Source organism: Protomyctophum parallelum, assembly GCF_964188405.1.
Source record: "Protomyctophum parallelum genome assembly, chromosome: 20".
NCBI classification, from domain to species: Eukaryota; Metazoa; Chordata; class Actinopteri; order Myctophiformes; family Myctophidae; genus Protomyctophum; species Protomyctophum parallelum.
In genome coordinates this window covers 10,160,292-10,184,602 of record NC_139718.1, presented here as the reverse complement: position 1 = coordinate 10,184,602, position 24,311 = coordinate 10,160,292, and the positions used below count along the sequence as shown (strand labels likewise).

Genomic DNA, 24,311 nt, shown 5'->3' with positions numbered 1-24,311 from the left:
ATAAACATAAATCATAAATCATCATGCCAGCCAATGCAGCTATAGAATGACACAAGGCTTTGTTTATGAATGAATTAATGAATGAATGAGAGGGGCGGTCTTTCACGAGGGGCGTTTCCGGTGCTGAGTAAAATGTTCACGGAAGTGACATAGCTGCTGTAGGAAAATAACATAGCTAGGCCACAGCCACATATATTCACCTAAAAGAGAATGAGCCGTGTTATATCAGTTTTCAGCACAAACCTTTGTGTCGTAACTTGTGGCTGAGGTTGTCTTCGCTCCACACAGTCTGTAAAGAGTGACGCTATCGGCTGGCACGCTGAACACAACGAGGGTACACACTACACAGTCAGTCCACGACTGTTTTGTGGGCTAATGCTAAAGCTTCAAGAAGGGACAGTCTAGCATTTTCAACCTGAAAGACTCAAAGAGGGCAACCCGCAGATAGAGATTTGAGAGCTTCACTCTAGTGGCAATGTGGGGTGAGATTCGTGAGAAGACTGTGAGTATTAAGCTCTTTTCTGTTCTGTTTGTATTCTGTACTGTTCTGTTCGAGTGAAGTGGCGTACCGACACCGCACCGTACGTAGCTGGCGCTGCATGGTTCACATGACGCTCTAACTTCACGAGCGTTCCGTTTCTCTCCAAAGTTTTCCACTACTGTTGGAGCAGCCATAAACTATGGGAAGCCGTTTAGGCCATAAATGCATAGTCAACTCGCACATACATGTATACTTCTCTTGCACATACATATATATTGGTACTTCACTTGCACATACATGCATATCTCACATACACATACATGCATACTTCACTTGCACATACATACATTTAGGTACTTCACTTGCACATACATACATACTTCATTCGCACATACATACATACTTCACTTGCACATATACATACTTCATTCGCACATACATACATACTTCACTTGCACTAGCCCTGTAAACATGACCCTCGTATTCATACGAGGGTCATGACGTAACTTCACCCTGGTCTTTGCAGACGCTACATTTACAAATAATTAAAATATATAAACATTCGCATTTCAAATATAAAGTACTCACAAAGTTTCCCACGGGTGTTAGTTAGTAGCAGCGCGAGCGATTAGAATTTCTGCATCCCGCGTTGTTTAATAAAAAGCATTTTTATCCGAGGTGTTATTTTGCCATTGGCTTTCAACTACGCGCCCCTATCGGTCGGGAGGATGGTGGCACTCGGTGTGTTCGATATAGGTACGCTGACCGCCCTGCCAATACAGACTAATAGGCGAGTGCGCTCTCGGTGTGCAACTGTGGATTTCCCAAACGAACCCCGTTTGAAAAAAGTAGCCGGAGAGCTCGGACAAAAATGCATTTTATTAAAGAACGCGGGACGCAGCAATTCTAATCGCTCGCGCTGCTACTAACTAACACCCGTGGGAAACTTTGTGAGTACTTTATATTTGAAATCTGAATGTTTAAATATACGGAAATCTTGTAAATGCAGCGGCTGCAAAAAACAGGGCAAAGTTACTGCATGACTGTCATGATAATTATCATGGCAGTCATGTTCCAGGGCTACACTTGCACATACATACATACATACTTCATTCGCACATACATACATACTTCACTTGCACATACATACATACTTCATTCGCACATGCATACACACTTCACTTGTACATACATACATACTTCATTCGCACATACATACATACTTCACTTGTACATACATACATACTTCATTCGCACATACATACATACTTCACTTGTACATACATACATACTGCATTCGCACATACATACATACTTCACTTGTACATACATACATACTTCATTCGCACATACATACATACTAGCCCTGGAACATGACTGCCATGATGATTATCATGACAGTCATGCAGTAACTTTGCCCTGTTTTTTGCAGTCGCTGCATTTACAAGATTTCCGTATATATAAACATTCAGATTTCAAATATAAAGTACTCACAAAGTGTCCCACGGGTGTTAGTTAGTAGCAGCGCGAGCGATTAGAATTGCTGCGTCCCGCGTTCTTTAATAAAAAGCATTTTTGTCCGAGCTCCCCGGCTACTTTTTTCAAACGGGGTTCGTTTGGGAAATCCACAGTTGCACACCGGGAGCGCACTCGCCTATTAGTCTGTATTGGCAGGGCGGTCAGCGTACCTATATCGAACACACCGAGTGCCACCCTCCTCCCGACCGATAGGGGCGCGTAGTTGAAAGCCAATGGCAAAATAACACCTCGGATAAAAATGCTTTTTATTAAACAACGCGGGATGCAGAAATTCTAATCGCTGGCGCTGCTACTAACTAACACCCGTGGGACACTTTGTGAGTACTTTATATTTGAAATGCGAATGTTTATATATTTTAATTATTTGTAAATGTAGCGTCTGCAAAAACCAGGGTGAAGTTGCGTCATGACTCTCGTATGAATACGAGAGTCATGTTTACAGGGCTACATACATACATACTTCACTTGTACATACATACATACATACATACATACTGCATTCGCACATACATACATACTTCACTTGTACATACATACATACTGCATTCGCACATATATAAATACTTCACTTGCACATATATAAATACTTCACTTCAAATACTTGTGTGCGTGCGTGCGTGTATGTGTGTGTGTGTGTGTGTGTGTGTGTGTGTGTGTGTGTGTGTGTGTGTGTGTGTGTGTGTGTGAGAGAGAGAGTATGTAGGTATATGCACAAAAGTATGTATGTAACAGGAAGGCAATTCCTGGAACAGGAAGCTCGCAAGATCTTCGCAAGGTATTTTTTTTCTCCCCGAGTTCTGTCGGTAAGGCTCAATGCTTTTGTCACATGATAGCGCAGCTGATTCGAAGCATCACATTAGGGGTAAAAAGGTACCACGTGTATATAACAATAATAATTACTATTATTATTATTAATAAACCATAGTATTAATTAACAGGTTACATGCAGGAATCACTTTAGGGGTAAAATGTACCTTTGCACATAATAATAATAATAAACCATAGTATTAATTAACAGGTTGCCATTTCCTTAAGGTTTACAGGTTAAACACTTCTTATTCTTATTTTTACAGGTTAAACACTTAACCATAAACATCCCCTCTTTGAATTTAAATGCAAGGCATCCGTACAATTAATAAATGGCTTATTGAAAGTTAATGCATTTTTTTGTATTTATTATTATTTTATTTATTTATTTTTTACGGCTAGCTGTATCATTCTCTGTAGTATATGCACTCGATGCATCTCAATAAACTTTGGAAAAAATGTATAACAAAGTCTCTATTGCCATTTAAGACATTGATTTGCAAACAAATCAAAACAGAAATCAAGTGGACAGTCTTCATTTTTGCACTACCTCCAGTTCAGCACCCAGCAATTACAGGCCTGTTCCTGACTGTTGCATTTCCATTAGCTTTTCATTTGAAATTAATTTGTTATGGCAAAAATTGTGTCCTGGCGAATTATGTGACCATCTTCAGGGTTTCCTGCACAATGTTGTTGGCATGGCGCTGCGCCATGCTTGAAATAAATCGTGACATGCCAAGCTGCGAAAAAAAGAAAAAAAAGGGGGCTATTGAATCATGGTGTGTGTGTGATATGAAATGTCCAGTACCTCCCCAGTGCCTCCCCAAGTGCCACCCCAGTGTCTGCCCTGCAGTGTCTGCCCAGTGCCTCCCCAGTACCTCCCCAGTGTCCCCTGCGTGCCTCCCCAGTGTCCCCCTCAGTGCCTGCCCAGTGTCCCCCTGAGTGCCTCCCCAGTGTCTCCCCAGTGCCTACCCAATGTCTCCCCAGTGCATCCCCAGTGTCTGCCCAGTGCCTCCCGAGTGCCTCCCCAGTGTCCCCCTGAGTGCCTCCCCAGTGTCTCCCCAGTGCCTCCCCAGTGCCTGCCCAGTGTCCCCCAGTGTCCCCCCCAGTGTCTCCAATAGCAATACAAGAGCAATAATACGAATTCATCTTAATTTATTAATCTTATTAATTAATTAATTAATCAAATTAATTGACAATTGACAGCACCATGACAAAACGTTTTCCTGCAGGAAACACTGATCTTGCAAGCTTCCTGTTCCAGTAATTGCCTTTCTGTTATATACATACTTTTGTGCATATACCTTCATACTCTCTCTCACACACACGCACGCACACACGCACACACACACATACTCTCTCTCACACACGCACGCGCACACACACACACACGCACGCACGCACGCACGCATGCACGCACGCACGCACGCACACACACGTATCAAGTATTTGAAGTGAAGTATTTATATATGTGCGAATGAAGTATGTATATATGTGCGAATGAAGTATTTATAAATGTGTGAATGAAGTATGTATGTATGTGCAAGTGAAGTATGTATGTATGTGCAAGTGAAGTATTTATATATGTGCGAATGCAGTATGTATGTATGTGCGAATGAAGTATGTATGTATGTACAAGTGAAGTATGTATACATGTGCGAATGAAGTATGTATGTATGTGCAAGTGAAGTATGTATGTATGTGCGAATGAAGTATGTATATGTGCAAGTGAAGTATGTATGTATGTGCGAATGAAGTATGTATGTATGTGCAAGTGAAGTACCTAAATGTATGTATGTGCAAGTGAAGTATGCATGTATGTGTATGTGAGATATGCATGTATGTGCAAGTGAAGTAACAATATATATGTATGTGCAAGAGAAGTATACATGTATGTGCGAGTTGACTATGCATTTATGGCCTAAACGGCTTCCCATAATAAACTGTCCCGATGTTTAATATGCGCATCTTTGTAAAGTTAGTGGTCTAGTAAAAAGCAGGTAAAAGAGTAACGTGAGTGAGCTGAGCAGACTTATCAGTTACTGACTTTCCCATTCACTTTACTTTAATAGCAATGACTTTTTACATCGCACCTATGTTGGCGCAGCGCACAGAACCTGAACCCCTACTTTAATTCGCACAACTCATTAAATAATTGAGGATACAAATGTGAGTTTTCTGAAAATGCATTATGTGAGAGTTTTACAAAGATATTAAATATATTTTCCACAGTTTGTAAATACATCAAAGATGCGATTATAATCCATCTGTAATAGATAAAGCCTTGGCCTGGAAGAGAGGTCATCAGCTGGTCCCCAACCTTCTTAAAGTCCCTTAATAACCACAACACTCCAGTTGGTGGGTCAGCAGCCAATACAACAGGCTTCTGTACTGTACTCTCTAGGACTGAGTTTTCCTTCTAGCTGCAATTTGCAACTCTAGAGTTGCAATACCCTCCATTGACTCCCCATTCATCCAATTTGCGTTTGCGATCTGCTTGTATTAAATAACGTTAAACTCACCAACATTGCAGCTGTAGGGAAAGCTTGAATTATCCTCTTTCAATCTGCCAAGCTTTTGTGTCATAAAAATCCACCGTAGACATGTTATGAGCTACTTTCTGTCAAGAAATTCTGTGCAGGTGATTCTTTGTGTTGGAGTTTGGAAGCGCTTGGCGTAATTCAGTTAATGCAGGAGGCAGCAGCGCGACCCCTTAACAAAAACGAGTGCTTCCAAAAAAATAATCACTTGCAGTTGAATCTGAGTCTCTTCCTCCCCTCCTCTCGGGAGGAAGCGGTGCCATTTGTACGTTCTGTAGCTTGCTTGGTGCCCTCATGCGAGTGCTGCAAAAGGGGCAACATATTTTGCAGCACTCGCATGTTATCTGTAACAGGGGCCAGCAACTGGCCCCTGTTACAGATAACATTCAAGATTTTATTCAGGATTGTAAAAAACTAATTACAAAAATACTATGAATGTTGTCTGTTATTGTTTGAAGCTGTCGGAGTATATGAGGAGTTTCTCTTTTTAATTAATTAATTGATTAATTCCATTGCAGGTGTAGAACTCTCCAGACCCAGCCAGACCCAGTTCAGTGAAACAGCCAGAACTCTGTAGATGAACTCCCCAGACCCAGCCAGACCCAGTTCAGTGAAACAGCCAGACCTCTGTAGATGAACTCTCCAGACCCAGCCAGACCCATTTCAGTGAAACAGTCAGACCTCTGTAAGTTTCACCTGCTCTCTTCTTCCCATTTTATAGCTTCAAGGTGTTTATTGTCACATACACATACAATAATAAGAGTACAAAGGATGCCGATGGAAACAAGCCATAGTGCTTTCTTGTGTGTTTATTCCTATTTGCATTGCTGCATACCTTGTATTCAAGGTTCAAAGTTGTACATAAATGGTGCATTTATATAGCGCCTTTATCCAAGGCACTTTACAGAGATTGTGCATTACATTCACCCATTCATACACCGATGGCAGCGGAAACCATGCAAGGCACCAACTAGCACATCGGGAGCAATTAGGGGTTCAGTGTCTTGCTCAAGGACACTTCGACAGTAACTCTGGGGGAGCCCGGGTTCGAACTGGCAACCTTACGGTTACCATCCAGGCACTCTACCCCTGAGCCACCGCCGACCTGTACATCTTCTAGTGTACAGGTACATACTGTAAGAGTATAAGTTATTTTAGTTTGACTTCCTTCAGATAATGCAGCAGCATAGATAAGATAACATTCAAACAACAAACACAGCAAGGACAGCAAACAAATGGATATTGAACTATTGAAGGGTACTTCCATGTGCCAATCAATACAGTTGTTAGCTGCGCTATAATTTGGCAGTGGAATTAATAAATTTTGCTTTACAGTGTGGAATGAGATAAAATAGATATGAGAGGTAAATAGGATATCCTGTCAAGTGTGCACTTTTTAAAGCATTCTGCACTCCCATGTACAGTATACAGCTTTCTTGTTGTGCACATGTAGCCGGTCTGGGCCTACTTCTTAGCAGACCCTCGCTTCGCTGTGCTTTGATGGACAAGGGGTTTCACTTTAGCCGAAACTGGTGGGGTATTTATTTCTGGACACTGGACAAAATAAACATAAAATGCATCAGCATTAGAACACGCAGGTCGTCTGCACCACACCAGTATCCTTGCAGTCTGCCATGTAACAACTCAGACAGTCAGTGGCTAGCAAGCCTTACAGTATATCCAGATACAATCTGTTACAATAGTTCACAATACCACAATATACAAATACTTAAATAATACACCACCAGCTAATTCATATTTTATAGAAAAGTAAATGGAACAGTAAAATAAACACTATAAATCATGGGAGCAACAGAAAAACAGAAATATACCTTGACGAAATGAACACAAAATACATTAGAACACAAACACACAGGTCTCTGCAGCACACCAGTATGTAATGGGGAAAACGGCAATGAAGCATAGACTTCTGCTACCCAATTCACAAGGATTTTTTTTGCTAAAGCAACATCAAGAGTTGCATTAATACAGTCCTACATTAAACAGTTATACACTCATTTCACAGTTTATATTGTTTTAATACTCTTAAACAACATTAGAACCGAAATCTACCAAAGTAAATATTAGCATGTGAAGGATCTTTGGTGGAATGGATCCAATATGTCTTATATACCTTCTACACACATTTGCATGTGTGTAGCAGTTATGTGGACCCCCTATTTGTATTTTGTTCCTTGTGTAATCTTAAATTAAGTGATTGTTTTAACTAATATCTTTGAACCCAAGATTCATATGTTGGAGAGTTGTGCTTAGGCCATTTTGCCTATTATCGTTATTCTTGTTGATACCGTCCACAATGTCTCAAAGTCATTATTCGCATCATTTCAGCCCAGTGTGTGGAGTCCAGACTGCAGGTGAAGATGAATTCTCCAGACTCTTCCAGGGACATTTCTATTAAACAGGAGGAACCTGAAGACCACTCACATCTTGGTACATTTCATGTGCTCTCTCTCTTTCACTATATATATATTTTTTTGTTCTGTTGAATTGCTGCCACAATATCAAATTTTCACTATAGACTACAATAATCTTTTGAAAAAATTATGACAATAATATCTCTATATTCATTTAACTATCATTAAAATCAATTTGTTTTAACATGGTTTATTCTCATTACCATAATCGTTTCTACAGAGTGGCTTTAGGCCAAATAATCGGATACCGGAGAACTCGCCAGTTTACCAAGTCGCAGCGGCGAAAATTCTTCATCAATGTCTTCATCGTTATGCTAACATGCTGTCTTCATCAGTGTAGTATGTCAAACTCACATGTTATATAATCATGTGTTGGTGCAAGTTAGGCATAGGCCACTAGCTTAGCCTTTAATGTCTTCAAATATTCTTGTTGTTGACACAATGTCTCCAAATATCATTATTCTCATTTCAGCCCAGTGTGTGGAGTCCAGACTGCAGGTGAAGATGAATTCTCCAGACTCTTCCAGGGACATTTCTATTAAACAGGAGGAACCTGAAGACTATTCACACCTCGGTACATTTCATGTGCCCTCTCTCTTTCACTATTTTCTTTGTTCTGTTGAAGGGCTGCCACAATATCAAATTTTCACTATAGACTACAATAATCTTTGAAAAAATGACCATGACAATAAGATCTCGATATTCGTATAGCTATCATTAAAATCTCTATTTGTTTTAACATGGTTTATTCTCATTACCGGTCCATAATTGTTTCTACAGAGTGGCTTTAGGCCAAATAATCTATCCCTGACAGATAATTAACAGTTCTACTGCGTAACCCTGCTATTTAATCCATGTGTCGGTGCTGTGTAATACGCTAAACCCCCCATTTGTTTAATTGTTTAATTCGCCGTTTTTTAATAATAAAAAAGAGCAGATTTGTCGCGGACCTGGTGACGAGGCCGTCACGTTATGATGACGAAACCGGTAATCAAGCCATGCTCTGGGCTGCTAGGGCTTCTGGGAAAATGAGTTCAATGCAAGTGAACGGGGTTTTGTTTGGACTACGACATGCTGTGCAGGCTGTTTTCGTTTCGCGTCGTAATGGCGGTATGTTTTTCTCTTCAACAACAAACCATGGGACTATTTTCCGCCGGATTTTCGTCAATCAAAGCTGCAAATACTTCAGCGTATGCTCCAAAGGTAATAGATCAATCCTGGCAGCCTAGATAGGATGGATAGATTAACCTAAGGCCCCGAAAGTGTTAAGAGTTTAGACTGTTTCCTGTTTTTCAGAACTTCATTTTCCAGAACCTCCAATAATAACCTGTGCTTAGTAACTGTAATGGCTCAATCTTAGTAGTTAATAGCTCAGTTTGTACATGGAACACGGAAGTTAGACTGGGGGGAATGTCCGTTAAATAACGCCTAATTGATTTGTGTAGACTGGAATAAGAGCGCTCTTTACAGGTCTGTTTTGATCAACTATAGAGGGTTTAATTGGTGCTGAATTTGAAGCTCAACAAAAGCCAATTCATCCTGGTGTATGACGGAGGACGATTTCATGATGAATTTAAATCTCTGCAATGCCATTATTGTGAGCGTTTTTCTTTCTGCTCCTAGACATCCTGCACATGGTTGTGTGTGAAGAGCAGGTTTCCCCTAAACAGGAGCGAAGCCACCGTCTGCTCCAGGAGGAACTAGAGCCTCCACACATTAAAGAGGAAGAGCTACTAAAAAGACCAGAGGAGCCTGCTGGATCAATGTTGACATTACTACCAGTGAAAATTGAAGATAGGGATGAAGTTGAAATTGAAGTTGAACTTGAAGCGGAGTCTGAATCTGAAGTTGAACTTGAATCTGACACTGAACTCGCTGAAGACAGTGATGATGGGGATGAGACCAGTGGAGGTCAGTCGGCTTCAAACACCAGCTCTATAACTAGGAAGAGACAAGGAGACGCAGAGGAACCTAGATCTTACAGTCATCTTAATTGTTCCAATTCCATTCAAAAAAACATCTTGCTTATCAACACACCTTGGCAAATGCAAGATGCCAGTGCAAATGGGCCAATAAATGTTATGTATGCTAATAAATTAGATCCATCTAATGTTCCAGTCATCAACATTCCACTGGTCCTAGCTTACAATGGCCACCATTATGGACGTTTGGTTCGATCTAGTGAATGTCAACAGGTGACAACTTCTAAACGGCAATTACAGACACAGACAAAAGCACAACACACAATAGATGTCCCAATAGTTTCCCAATATCAATCTAGTCGAGAGGTGTGCAAGCAATGTCACAAATGCTTTTTACACCTAAACAAGCACCTGAGCAAATCGCCTCCGTGTCAGAGCTACTATGACATACATTCTTTGCCAATAAATGTTATGTATGCTAATAAATTAGATCCATCTAATGTTCCAGTCATCAACATTCCACTGGTCCTAGCTTACAATGGCCACCATTATGGAAGTTTGGTTCGATCTAGTGAATGTCAACAGGTGACAACTTCTAAACGGCAATTACCGACACAGGCAAAAGCACAACACACAATAGATGTCCCAATAGTTTCCCAACATCAATCTAGTCGAGAGGTGTGCAAGCGATGTCACAAACGCTTTTTACACCTAAACAAGCACCTGAGCAAATCGCCTAAATGTCAGAGCTACTATGACATACATTCTTTGAAAAAAAAAGCAGACAAGCATGCAACTTATAGACAACGGCAATTACAGCAATGCCAATCCGAACACAATGAACCTATTCTACAGCTGTGCAATAATTGTCAAAACCACTTTAGACACCTAAACATGCACGTGAGCAAATCGCCTCCATGTAAGCTCTATTATGACAAACATTCTTTGCAAACAAATGTAGACTTGCCTGCAACCTAAAGACAATTACCAACATCAACCTATCCTGGAGGTGTGCAAGCAATGTCACACACACTTTCTACACCTAAACATGCACCTCTGCAAATTGCCTCCATGTCACAGCTATTATGACATACATTCTTTGCAAAAACAAAAATGCAGACAACCATGCAACTTATAGACAAGGGCAATTGCAGCAATTACAGACACAGGCAAAAGCACACTACACAATAGATCTCCCAAGTTTCCCAAAATAAGTGTGCAATCAATGTCACAACCACTTCAGAAGCCTAAAGGCCTATTCATAGTCTGGATCTTCGGTGGTGAGGTGACGAGCGGTGGTGAGGTGACCACCGGTGCTGTAATATAGTGGAGTGGTGGTGAGTAAAAACAAGAGAAGGGCTGGGGCGGTGGTTTGCTCTTCTCAGTGACGTCATGTTGTAGTTCGGTGGTCACCTCCACCGAAAATCCATACTATGAATAACGCTTAAACAAGCACCTGGTCAAATCACCTCCATATTAATAACGATTATTGTCACATCCCTAATCCAGTATTGACGTTCATGTTACATCTTTCTGCTCCTAGACATCCTGCACATGGTTGTGTGTAAAGAGGAGGTTTCCCCTAAACAGGAGCGAAGCCACTGTCTGCTCCAGGAGGAACTAGAGCCTCCACACATTAAAGAGGAAGAGGAGCTACTAAAAAGACCAGAGGAGCCTGCTGAAGTTGAAGTTAAAGTTGAATCTGACACTGAACTCAGTGATGATTGGGATGAGACCAGTGGAGGTCAGTCGTCTTCAGACACCATCTCTATGACTAGGAAGAACCAAGGAGACTCAGAGGAACAGAGATCTTACAGTCCTCTTAATTGTGCCCAATCCATTAAAAAAAACATCTTGCTTATCAAGACACCTTGGCCAATGCAAGATGCTAGTGCAAAAAAGCCAAGGCCAATAATGCCAAGGCCAATAAATGTTATTTATGCTAATGCCTTAGATTCATCTAATGTTCCAGTCAACATTCCACTGGTCCTAGCTTACAATGGTCACCACTATGGAAGTTTGATTCGATCTAGTGAACGTCAACACTTAAATTCTTTGCAAAAAAACACATCAGACACTGCATTTCCCCAACAGACTGACACTGTGCTAAAGTCAAAGATGTGCAAGAAGTGTAAGAAAACATTTAAAAACCTACAATTGCATCTGCGCAGATCTAGAGAATGTCAACACTACGGCATAGATTCTTTGCAAAACAAAAACTCTGCAGAGAAGTTGACAACTTATGAACAACAGCAATTAAACACACAGGCAAAAGCACAACACACAATAGATGTCCCAGTAGTTTCCAAACATCCTACAGAGGTAGAGGTGTGCAAGCAATGTCACGGACGCTTTTTACGCATAAACATACACCTGAGCAAATCGCCTCCATGTCAGAGCTACTATCAAGAGCTACTGTCAAGAGCACATTCAAATCAAATGTCCATAGTCTTGTTTAATTGTATCTAATGTGTGGGGTTTTTTTTTGGTTTGTGTTGTATTCATGGACATAACCTGTTTCTTTGAAGATTTAGTTTTAGTGTTTGTGCTGCCATTTTGGTGTAAAAGATATGTGAATAATTGTTTTAAGAATACTATGTTGTAAAGAAAAATCAATAAACTATTTTTTTTAAAGAAAATAATGTGCATAGTCTTGTCATATTATAGCATCATCAAATCAAATGTACATGTGCAAATAGTTCAGCATATATTATATACCAAGAAAAATATACCGCAAACCATGTGCAACCCAGATTCGGCACAAACAAGGGACTAAATTAATTTCGCTACTATGCCACCAAAATGTGGAACACCCTACCAACAGTCATTAAGACATGCGAATCCCTTGATTCCTTCAAAACCGCTCTCAAAGGGCACCTACGGACGACTCTGGATCCACCCCACCCTCTTCTCCTATATGTTTTTCCCATTTTTCCTCCTTTTATGATGATTTCCTATTTTTGGTTAGAAATATTTGTACGTCTCAATGTTCTGATGAATTGAAAATGGTGGACCCTATTGTAAACAAGTGTAATGCTTAAATGGTGTCGTTCACAGTTAACAGTTTTTGTATTGAGTTGTGCTCGAAATGTACTGTAATACTGCAAACTGTTAATAAATACTTCAATCAATCAATCATGGAATGAGATCCACTATTGGGTAGATGTACTGTGATTTGTTAAAAAGAAATGGTTTTCAACCTTTTTACATTTTAGCCATGGACCACCATTTGTTGAGATTTAAGGCTTTATTCATAGTATGGATTTTCGGTGGTGAGGTGACCACCGGAGCTGAAATAACGTGGAGCGGTGGTGAGTAAATGCAGAGAGAAGGGCTGGGGTGGTGGTGGTTTGCTCTTCACCGCGGTTCAGTGACGTCATGTTGTCGTTCGGCGGTCACCTCACCACCGAAAATCCATACTATGAATAACGCTTAAGCCACCAATACTTATTATGCTAATATTTTGTTATTGGATAAGATTTTGTCTAAAATTCCATGCTGTATTGATGTGGTACCATAGGAGAAATAACAGGCAATTAACAATTCTTCTACATTATCTAATTGTGTAGACTTCTTGTAAAGTAAGTAACATGCAGATGTTTAAAACTAACATTTTGAGAGTTTAAACTTCCACTACCATTACCAACTCTACATCCTTTAGCTGGGGACCACTTGGGAACCCCCGCCCTATAAGGACCACTGGTGCTCACTGGACCACTGGTTGAAAACCTGGCACTGATCTAGACAACTCAATAGATTCAAATTAATTAATTTTCTTTTTAATAAGAGACATTAAATGAGGATTATTATAGACATGGTTTATTTTGGGGTTATTACATGTGTAATGGTGGGCTCTCTTAGGTAGAGCTAAGCTGTCACTTGAGCACCTTAGGCTCTCCGGGAGGGCTGATTCCTCCTGCACGAAAGGGCTAGAAATACACCAGGGCTCTAACATGTATCTCTCAAAGGGTGAGCGAATTAGATCTGACTGAGGCTCCTGGCTCCGTACGTTTCTGTTCAGCTAACTTATATTCCACACAGAGCTCTGCCTTCCCACCCAAGCTCACTGCCGTGCTGACCGTCACTCGGGAGACGGGTCTGTGTGGCATCACTATCTGCGCTGTCCGTTGTCGTGGTAACAATATGCTTATAATTTAAACCGGGGCCCAGGCGGTTTGTTAGTGGTCCGGGCAGCGGGCACCTAGACTGCTAATGCTCAACTCCCAATCCCGACGACTTTTTCTGCGTGTCACTCTCCATTTCCTGTCAGTCTACAGTTCACTATCAATAATGTCAGAAAAAGCCCCAAAATATCATAATAATAATTGAAACCAGGGGCCTATTTCACGAAAATTGGATTAGCGATTAAGCCGGGATTTAACACAGATCCTGGCTGCAATGCCACATTAGTTACCATGGAAACTAATGCTGATGTCTTTAGTGTTCATGAAGCAGTCAATCTGATCACAAACCAATGATTTTAACCCCCATGTACACACTGCCATTAAAGGAATAATTTGATTTATTTTAAAGGAAGGAAAAGAAAGGAATAATTTGATTTATTTTAAAGGACCAACTTATTAAACCCCTATCTATCTATATATATATATATATACTGTAGGCTGCACAACCTCATCATGACAGCTTGTGAGCTTGTATCAGTCACAGATTTGATCAATTGTGTGTGTGTGTGTGTGTGTGTGTGTGTGTGTGTGTGTGTGTGTGTGTGTGTGTGGATAGACAGGATAGAGAGAAGGACGAGGACCGTGTCCGTCCTCTCGTCCGGGTTGAAACACACTATCGGTTCCAAAACAGTAAAAACAGAGCAGGGAGTGAACAAACATGATACAGAGAGAACTTCTGTGTACTGTACAGTGTTATAATATCAGATTGCTGCACAAACCTTTGTGAGTAACTTGTGTCTGAGGTTGTCTTAATTTTCTCCACAGTCCGTGTAAATTGTAAAGAGTGACATTAGGCTGGCACGTTGTCCAAAGCATGTTTGTATTTGTGGGCTAATGCTAAAGAACCTAGAATAGAGCCGGTCTGGACTAGTGAACAACAGACGTTGTCAAAATCCTTTGAAAGCGTTGCTGTGAGCTTGTAGATCAGCTATTTTCAAATGGCTGAAATGAATGAAGTGGTTAATAATGTTTCATAATAATAATCTACAAAATAAACCTTTATTTATTTCCTTGTATAATTTTAAATTAATCGTGATTTATATTAAATCGCACAATCTTTTAACCCAAGATTGAAGGCATAGGCCACTAGCTTTGCCTTTATTGTCTTCAAATATTATTGTTATAAGTCATTATTCTCATTTCAGCCCAGTGTGTGGAGTCCAGACTGCAGGTGAAGATGAATTCTCCAGACTCTTCCAGGGACATTTCTATTAAACAGGAGGAACCTGAAGACCACTCACATCTCGGTACATTTCATGTGCTCTCTCTCTTTCACTATATATATATTTTTTGTTCTGTTGAATTGCTGCCACAATATCTAATTTTCACTATAGACTACAATAATCTTTTGAAAAGATTATGACAATAATTTCTCTATATTCATATAACTATCATTAAAATCTATTTGTTTTAACATGGTTTATTCTCATTACCATAATCGTTTCTACAGAGTGGCTTTAGGCCAAATAAGTCGCAGCGGCGAAAATTCTTCATCAATGTCTTCATCGTTATGCTAACATGCTGTCTTCATCAGTGTAGTATGTCAAACTCATATTATATATATAGTTAATTTCCAAAGTGATCAAATTATTTTGTGCAATTAAATGGTTAAAAGGTGAGTATGTGAATACTCACCTGGTAGGCCTACCATTTCAGGAATTGTTTACTAATGAATTACATTGTTTCGGTACTTTGGTGTTTATACTTTTAGCATTCCTACTTTCTCTAGTGTTAACTCTAAACAACTATCCTTTCTCTCTTTCAATTCAATGCAATTTAAATGAAGGTGAAGTAAAACAAAAATGCACGGAATCGCGGCGAGTTGGTAAACTGGCGAGTTCTCCAGATACCAAATAATCTATCCCTGACAGCTTTAAGAGTTTAGACTGTTTTCTGTTTTTCAGAACTTCATTTTCCAGAACTTCCGGTAATAACCTGTACTTAGTAACTGTAATGGCTCAATCTTAGTAGGTAGATAATAGCTCAGTTTAGGTTAGACTGGGGGGAATATCCGTCAAAAAACACTGATATTTGTTGGCGAATCGGTTTGTGTAGACTGAAATAAAAGCGCTCTGTACAGGTCTGTTTGGTCAACTATAGAGGGTTTTATTGGTGCTGAATTTGAAGCTCAACAAAGGCCAATTCATCCTGGTGTATGACGGAGGACGATTTAATGATGAATTAAAATCTCTGCGATACGATTATTGTGAGCGTTTTTTATCATGATAAACGGTATTAACGATTATTGTCCCATCCCTAATCAAGTATTTACTATTATGTTACATCTTTCTGCTCATAGACATCCTGCACATGGTTATGTGTGAAGAGGAGGTTTCCCATAAACAGGACCGCCTGCTCCAGGAGGAACTAGAGCCTCCACACATTAAAGAGGAAGATGAGGAGCTACTAAAAAGACCAGAGGAGCCTGCTGGATCAATGTTGACATTACTACCAGTGAAAATTGAAGATGGGGATGAAGACATCTCTTCACGCAGCTGTGAAGTTGAAGTTGAAGTTGAGCTTGAATCTGAAGTTGAATCTGACACCGAACTCACTGAAGACAGTGATGATTGGGATGAGACTAATGGAGGTCAGTCGGCTTCAAACACCAGCTCTATAACTAGGAAGAGACAAGGAGACGCAGGGGAACAGAGATCTTACAGTCATCTTAATTGTGCCCAATCCATTAAAAAAAACATCTTGCTTATCAACACACCTTGGCAAATGCAAGATGCCAGTGCAAAAAAGCCAAGGCCAATAATGCCAAGGCCAATAAATGTTATTTATGCTAATGCCTTAGGTTCATCTAATGTTCCAGTTATCAACATTCCACTGGTCCTAGCTTACAATGGTCACCACTATGGAAGTTTGATTCGATCTAGTGAATGTCAACAGGTGACAACTTCTAAACGGCAATTACAGACACGGGCAAAAGCACAACACACAATACACACATCAGACACTGCATTTCCCCAACAGACTGACACTGTGCTAAAGTCAAAGATGTGCAAGAAGTGTAAGAAAACATTTAAAAACCTACAATTGCATCTGCGCAGATCTAGTGAATGTCAACACTACGGCATAGATTCTTTGCAAAATAAAAGCTATGCAGAAAAGTTGACAACTTATGAACAACAGCAATTACACACACAGGCAAAAGCACAACACACAATAGATGTCCCAATAGTTTCCAAACATCATCCTGCAGAGGTGTGCAAGCAATGTCACGGACGCTTTTTACACCTAAACATGCACCTGAGCAAATCGCCTCCATGTCAGAGCTACTATGACATACATTCTTTGCAAAAAAAAGCAGACAAGCATGCAACTTATAGACAACGGCAACGGCAATTACAGACACAGGCACAAGAACACCGCACAATAGATACCACAATAGTTTCCCAACATCAACCTAACCTAGAGGTGTGCAAGCAATGTCACACACACTTTAGACTCCTAAACATACACCTGAGCAAATCGCCTCCATGTCGAACCTATTATGACACAAATTCTTTGCAAAAGAAAGTAGACAGGCATGCAACTTATAGACAACGGCAACGGCAATTAAAGGCACGGGCAAAAGCACACCACACAATAGGTGATGGAAAAATGATATGATAAATAGTATACCTTTTTAAATATTACTCAATAAATGTTGTAGTTTGTAAAATTTGTAAAAAAAAAAATAGTTTTACATTATACCTCATAAGCATTTAAAGTATGAGGTATAAAGTACGGCAGCCTTGTGTTCATAAAACGGAAAGATTGGGTATTGGTAAGACTGATGTTATGTATCTTTTAGGACCTTTCACTGCTTCGTCTCAACCATTAAACTCAATGGGTCTGGTCTCAGCCACCGCGGTGGATATTTTGACATTCCTTTTTTTTCTTTTATGTTGCCACTATTGTTGGAGCAGCCATAAACTACACAGGTTCATCTCAATGTTCTGGGCATCTTTGTAATGTTAGTGTTAGTAAAAAGCAGGTAAAAGAGTAACGTTTGAGGGAGACTAACATCAGTCACTCTACCGTTCACTGTAGTAGAAGAGGTGCGCCTGGTGAGGGTTTAAACCCTGCAGCTATGTCGAGTCCGCCTACAGAAAATAGGTAAGCTGCGACCATGAGACCTGTTTCTGAATTCGTCTATACTCTCAGACTAAGCTGGCATAGCAGTGGGTCCATCTTGTTTCTAGTCAATGGAGTTTAAAACTATCCAAGATATGCTGAACCAAATTGGAGAGAGTCCATGATTTATCACTTTTTGATCAATCGTTAAGAGGCAATGTTCAAGATTGTACTTTATTGTTACATCTTGTATACAGGTACATAAGAGTAAAACTTCTTTTAGTTTTGCTTCCTTCAAACAATGCAGCAGCAACAATAAGAACAGTAGCATAATGATAGAAAAGAAAAGTAGAAATATTGAAAGCGAGAGTGCAAAAAAGAGTAAGGAGAGAAATAAGATTCAAGAGCACATTCAAATCAAATGTGCATAGTCTTGTTTAATTGTATGTAATGTTTGTTTTTTGTTTGGTGTATTCATGGACATATCCTGTTTCTTTGAAGATTTTCTTTTAGTGTTTGTGCTGCCATTTGGGTGTATGAAAATACATGTGAATAATTGTTTTAAGAATACTATGTTGTAAAGAAAAATCAATACACATTTTTTAAAGAAAAGAATGTGCATAGTCTCTTGTCTTTTTTTGTAAAAGTTCATTTTCTTCTGTAATATAATTGAAAAAGTGAAACTTACATCATTCTCAATTCATTGTGCATAAAGTGAAGTAGGCCATCTGAAAACTGTGCAGTCAATATCTACTTGGTCTGGGCTACTTTTGATCAAATAATCATCAGTCATCAGCCTGTGGCACTGTTGATATGTGGAAGCCCAGGTTTGTTTGATAACAGCCGTACATTCATTTGAATTGTTCAGTTTTATGTCTCACACCTTCGACAATACAACCTAGATTATCTGTGGGGTTCAGGTCAGGCCAGTTGGCTGGTCACCAGGTCAGTGGTCAGTTAAGCACAGTAATACCATATGGTCAGTGCACCAATTCCTATTAGTTATGGCTAGTCTGGGCAGGTGCCAAATCGAGCTGGAAAGGAAAATTAGCATCTCCATGAAGTTTAATTCTCAATGTACTGGCTGTGTTGAAACCATTAAGTTTTCACTGTCAGTGGACCAACACCATGCAGATAACATGGCCTACACTGCCCTACAGGTAAATCATTGCGCGCGCGTGCGCGTGTTTCAACACGGACAGGATAGAGAGAAGGACGAGGACCGTGTCCGTTCTGTCGTCCGGGTTGAAACACTATCCAAAACAGGAAAAGCAGGGCTCCGTCTTTTGAGCTAATTTAGAACTTCCTGTCTGAGAGCTAGCTAATTTAAGACATCCGGTTGCCTTCAGAATAAAATAAGGTTATTTAATTAATAATTATTACATTACATTATTAGTATTATTATTACATTACAGTTATTGTAAAGACACACATTATGTTTCTGTGTAAAAATAAGTAATTAAATAACATCAACAAGTTATCTAAATGGATAAATGCTATTCACTGGAGTGAATATTCTATTATATTCTAAAAACGACTTATAAATCCTAAAGCCTTGTTTATACTTCACTGTGCAACGGTCCTATGCTGGACAATAGCAGATATGCAAACTCACAGCACATCTCATTCAAGACACTGAACTGCCATTTTTGAACACACTATAAAGTTAACCATTTATCATGCTGCTCTACGTGGCACTGCATTCTGTGACATTAAACCAAATGGCATTTTCCACTCTATGACACTACTGTTCTACATTTTTGTCTAATAAAATAGGCTATTAATTTAATCAATCAAACTGCATTAACTAACAGAGATACTACTAACCAAGCTATCCATGTCAACATGCTCTATAGGAGTCTCAATAACAGGTATAAGTAACGTTTAATGTTTAGTAATGTTTAATGTAGCAGAAGAGGCCATTCATTGAACAGAGTTTTGCACAATTTTAACATCCCAGATCGATTGAAATATGAATCTACTGTGCTGTGCTACACCATGATATATTAAGAGTACAATAACATTCCATTGTGAATAAAAACCTATTAACCACAGTGTAATGCTAAAGGTTTCATCACAGGGCTGTCTGCTTCATGTAATATCATTAAAAGTGTTGTTGGTGACAGTTATATGAGTTGGAAGCATTAAGACCCATTTTAACCCTCAATGGCTTCCTTTCTGACAAATAACGTTATTGTAAAAAAAAAAAAGATTCACGCGTTCATATGTAGCTATTTTGCATTAGAAGCGGATGGGACCAAGGGACCCGGATGTAACGTAAGAGGACTACAATAGATTCGCGGTTAAATCTCGCGGGCGTGGCCTCACACCGGAAGGAAGTGCCGCCGCCCTCAAATACGGAAGAGACGCGTGGAGGTAGGTTTGGTCAGTGTTTGTTTGGAACGTACGTGCCACGTCACCATCGCGGGTCCGTCTTCGGAGCAAGTAAGTGATTAAATGTTATTTAATACTTAACGCTGTTGTTGTTTGTGTGTTCAAACGTCTATCACTTGAAGTTACTTGTTATGATGTTTATATATGATGTTTGTACGAAACTGTAAAACAGTGTTTCAGTAGCCGAATGGTTAGTGTCGAAGGTTTATAAACAACTATGCCCGGCCTCAATGTTTACTAACCGTCGACAGTACCCACTCGACTACCGAAACACGGCTTTAAAGAGTAGTATTTACATATCTAAACACAACAAGTAACTTCAAAAGTGATAACATGTTTGAGCCACGGACCACCATTTCACATTAATAGACTCTCACAATGGTGGTCAGTGGCTCAAATGGGTCTGAGAGACTAGATGGCCTCAAATGGTGGTCCGTGGCTCAAACGCTGAATAAATAATCGACTAGAGGTGAAAATAGTATTGTTTGGTAGGTAAAAGGACAAACGTTCTGTGAAAATTGGCACGAAGCAACAAACATTCTTTGAAATTGGTGGGAAACGATCCCGGGCACTCATGTTAACAAAGCTCAGTCACTAACCACTATGCTACAATCAGCATTATATAATCAAAGGATCAAAAGTAGCAATCTTCTACATTCTCTAATTGTGTAGTTTTTTTGGAAATTAAGCAGATGCTTAACAACAATTGAACTATTGAGAGTGTAAAGATCTACTATTGGGGTCAATTTGGTTACCTAAATTAAATTGCTCTGTATTGTGACAGTAATCATTGCTATAGTGTGTGTTCAGTAACAGTGTTAAATAGCTCTATAGTGTGACAGTAATCATTGCTATAGTGTGTGTTCAGTAACAGTGTTAAATAGCTCTATATTGTGACAGTAATCATTGCTATAGTGTGTGTGTTCAGTAACAGTGTTAAATAGCTCTATATTGTGACAGTAATCATTGCTATAGTGTGTGTGTTCAGTAACAGTGTTAAATAGCTCTATATTGTGACAGTAATCATTGCTATAGTGTGTGTTCAGTAACGGTGTTAAATAGCTCTATAGTGTGACAGTAATCATTGCTATAGTGTGTGTTCAGTAACTTGCAACACAGCAGCCAAGTATATGCAGAACACATATACACGCATTTGACATAACACAAACAACAAGACAATTTACATACATAAAGACATGAAGAAAAGAGCAATATCCACCGCTTAGATTATCCTGTGGCTACTACAACTCCTGATTAAACCCTTTTCTATTTATTAAAGAGCTGGAGAGACAGGAATATTCCTGTTACTGAACACACACTATAGCAATTATTACTGTCACAATAACTTTGTACTTTTGCTACTGATGTTTGTGTGCAACATTTGAGCTGGTGTCAAGTCACCTTAATTCAAGTGATAGATTATATACAGGGGCATGCCATATGGTCTACCTGCACAGCCTTTGTGATTACTGGTAGATCACGATGTACCTTTTGGGCACCCCTGCAATACAGGATTCCTGTCCAGAATTGTTTTTTATTAAATATAGAGGGTTTAAGTGTAGGGTTTGTCATGTTGGTGTTCTCTATAACTTTTCGTCCTGGGCATGACGTTAAACTGTCCAGTGTAACTCCAAGTTACATGGGGTGGGTATGGTTTGAGAGTTTGTGATGCTCAGTTCTTTTTTTGCGTCTCGGTTCCTCAGGTGGAAGCTGCATAGTTGGGTTTTTGATGGGTTGGGTTTCAAGTGGCTGGTCGTTTGTTTAGATATTGAAAAGGAGGGGGGCGAGCGCGCTACCTTGTGGGAGGCCGTTCTTTTCGGCTTTCCATTTACTCCTCTGGTCATTTAACTGAACATAGAAGCGCCTGTTGTTGAGGAGGCTTTTCCTGACCATTGTGCGGTGTTGGACAGTGTCGTAGGCAGCAGAGAGATCTCTGAATGCTGCTCCAGTTATTTGTTTCCCCTCAAACCCATCCTCAATGTGTTGGGTGAGGTTGAGCTCTGTCCAGCACAGGAGCGGCTGGGACGGAAACCAGCTTGGTCTTTAGTCAGCTTGGTATCTATGAGTGGCAACAAGGCGTTGGAGTAGCAGCTTCTCATATAGCCTTGTAGGTGAAGCAGAGGGAAATGGGTCGGTAGCTCTTTGTGGATAATGGGTCTATGCCAGGTTTAGGGATTGCAACCACGTTGGCCTTTTCCCAGACAGAAGGGATGGTTTTCTGTGCTATGCATGTGTTCAGCATCCCCACAAGCCAGGTCTTTGCGTTGGGTCCCAGGTGCTGTAACATTTCTGCCAGTAGGTCATCAATCCCTGCTGCTTTTCCGGGTTTCAACTTTCCCATTGCAGTTTCAAGTTCTTCTAGGTCGAAGGGTTTGGTTTGAGGGCTGGCTGATTGTGGTTGGTCTGATACCACTGTGCGATGGTATTCTCCTGTGGGTCGGTGGCGGTCTTGGTCACAACTGGTGGCCAACAGTTGTAACCAACACCGCCACCGACCCACATAGAATACCATCGCACAGTGGTATCAGACCAACCACAATCAGCCAGCCCTCAAACCAAACCCTTCGACTTAGAAGAACGTGAAACTGCAATGGGAAAGTTGAAACCCGGAAAAGCAGCAGGGATTGATGGCATACTGGCAGAAATGATACAGCACCTGGGACCTATCGCAAGGACCTGGCTTGTGGGGATGCTGAACACATGCATAGCACAGAAAACCATCCCTTCTGTTTGGAAAAAGGCTGGAGTAGTTGCAATCCCTAAACCTGGCAAAGACCCATTATCCCCGAAGAGCTACCGACCCATTTCCCTCCTCTGCATCACCTACAAGCTCTATGAGAGGCACTACAATTTCTGAACAGACTATATTTACATCAATATGTCTGGGTCCCCACCTACTCACTCAGGGTTGACGTGTCACACCTGCAGTGATGGGAGGGGCACCAAAATGTGGTATTTTGATTGTTTAATGGGGGCACTCCCTTAGTATAAAAGTGTATGTTTTGTGTACACATGACCTGATGAAGATCAAATGGATCGAAACGCTGTCAGTATTTCAACAAAGAACGTCTTTCTTATACCTGTGGTGTGCGGGCTCCATCCAATACCTACACCAGTTGTGATGCAACAGAGTTTGCTGTGACCGTTGTGAATTATGGGTGGTGTGGTTTTTGCCAAGACGGTGGATTGTGGCCCATGCCTTCCTGCTGTTATTTGACATGTTGGTGTTCTCTATATCTTTTCGTCCTGGGCATGACGTTAAACTGTTCCGTTCGAGAGGACCAGCGACCCTCGAATGTAAACGGCCACGAAAGGAAATTATGTGTGTGTGAGGTGTTCTCTATAGGTTGGGTTTCAGGTGGTTGTATTGTAGTAGCTTGACATTTCTTGGAGGGCACTTTCAAGGACAGACTCAATCTTCTGGAAGTCTGCTTGTTGGGTCGTAATGCAGAGGTTGTCGGCGTAGATGAAACGCTGGCATTAGGCATTGGGTAGTGGCTGGTCGTTTGTGTAGATATTGAAAAGGAGGGGGGCGAGCACGCTACCTTGTTGGAGGCCGTTCTTTTGGGCTTTCCATTTACTCCTCTGGTCATTTAACTGGACATAGAAGCGCCTGTTGTTGAGGAGGCTTTTCCTGACCATTGTGCGGTGTTGGACAGTGTCGTAGGCAGCAGAGAGATCTCTGAATGCTGCTCCAGTTATTTGTTTCCCCTCAAACCCATCCTCAATGTGTTGGGTGAGGTTGAGCTCTGTCCAGCACAGGAGCGGCTGGGACGGAAACCAGCTTGGTCTTTAGTCAGCTTGGTATCTATGAGTGGCAACAAGGCGTTGGAGTAGCAGCTTCTCATATAGCCTTGTAGGTGATGCAGAGGGAAATGGGTCGGTAGCTCTTTGTGGATAATGGGTCTTTGCCAGGTTTAGGGATTGCAACCACTTTGGCCTTT

The 24,311-nt window shown here is 40.5% G+C and overlaps 1 protein-coding gene across 1 annotated transcript; it reads left to right on the top strand.

Annotated features, from left to right (window-relative positions):
- Positions 1-175: 175 nt before the first annotated feature.
- On the top strand, positions 176-18,068 carry LOC310878530 (uncharacterized protein; the record flags this gene model as incomplete). The annotated part of the gene is made up of 8 exons (XM_083792860.1): positions 176-502; positions 5,886-6,052; positions 7,717-7,818; positions 8,275-8,376; positions 9,426-9,713; positions 11,268-11,468; positions 16,208-16,498; positions 18,064-18,068. Exons 2-8 carry the CDS (start codon positions 6,001-6,003, stop codon positions 18,066-18,068), a joined length of 1,041 nt encoding a protein of 346 aa, XP_083648986.1. The 5' UTR covers positions 176-502; positions 5,886-6,000.
- Between the last annotated feature and the right edge of the window lie 6,243 nt (positions 18,069-24,311).